The sequence below is a fragment of the Penaeus monodon genome, chromosome 22 (genome assembly GCF_015228065.2).
Source record: "Penaeus monodon isolate SGIC_2016 chromosome 22, NSTDA_Pmon_1, whole genome shotgun sequence".
Lineage (NCBI taxonomy): Eukaryota > Metazoa > Arthropoda > Malacostraca > Decapoda > Penaeidae > Penaeus > Penaeus monodon.
Genome location: NC_051407.1, coordinates 9,688,857 through 9,689,160, shown reverse-complemented (window position 1 = coordinate 9,689,160; position 304 = coordinate 9,688,857). Strand labels below are relative to the sequence as shown.

Here is a 304-nt window from a genome sequence, read left to right as displayed (position 1 = left end):
CTCAAACCAAAATCCCAACAAACTAAAACTAATCTACATCACACAAACACCAAACTAAAACGAATCGACGTCACAAAAGAATGAAAATAAAAATAAACCAAAAACACACAATAAAAAAAACACTCACTTATCATTGTACAGACTGGCACCCCCGATGACTCGTAAACTTTTGAGAAAGTTTAGCGAGCGGAGGGCGTTCGAGCTGAAGACCCGGATGTAATCGGTCACCACCTCGATTTTCCCGAGACTCGCGTTCAGTTCCTTGGCGATGGCTTTGCCGCCCGTGATGCTGTGGGCGGGGAGA

General features: G+C 44.7%; 1 protein-coding gene across 1 annotated transcript in view; it reads right to left on the bottom strand.

The window, feature by feature from the left end:
- Nucleotides 1–304, bottom strand: part of LOC119586923 (insulin receptor-related protein-like) — a gene marked incomplete in the record, with an annotated part of 99,749 nt that overhangs the window by 31,492 nt on the left and 67,953 nt on the right. The window contains 1 exon segment of the mRNA XM_037935652.1: nucleotides 128–289. Within this exon segment, the coding sequence (XP_037791580.1) occupies nucleotides 128–289 (162 nt within the window).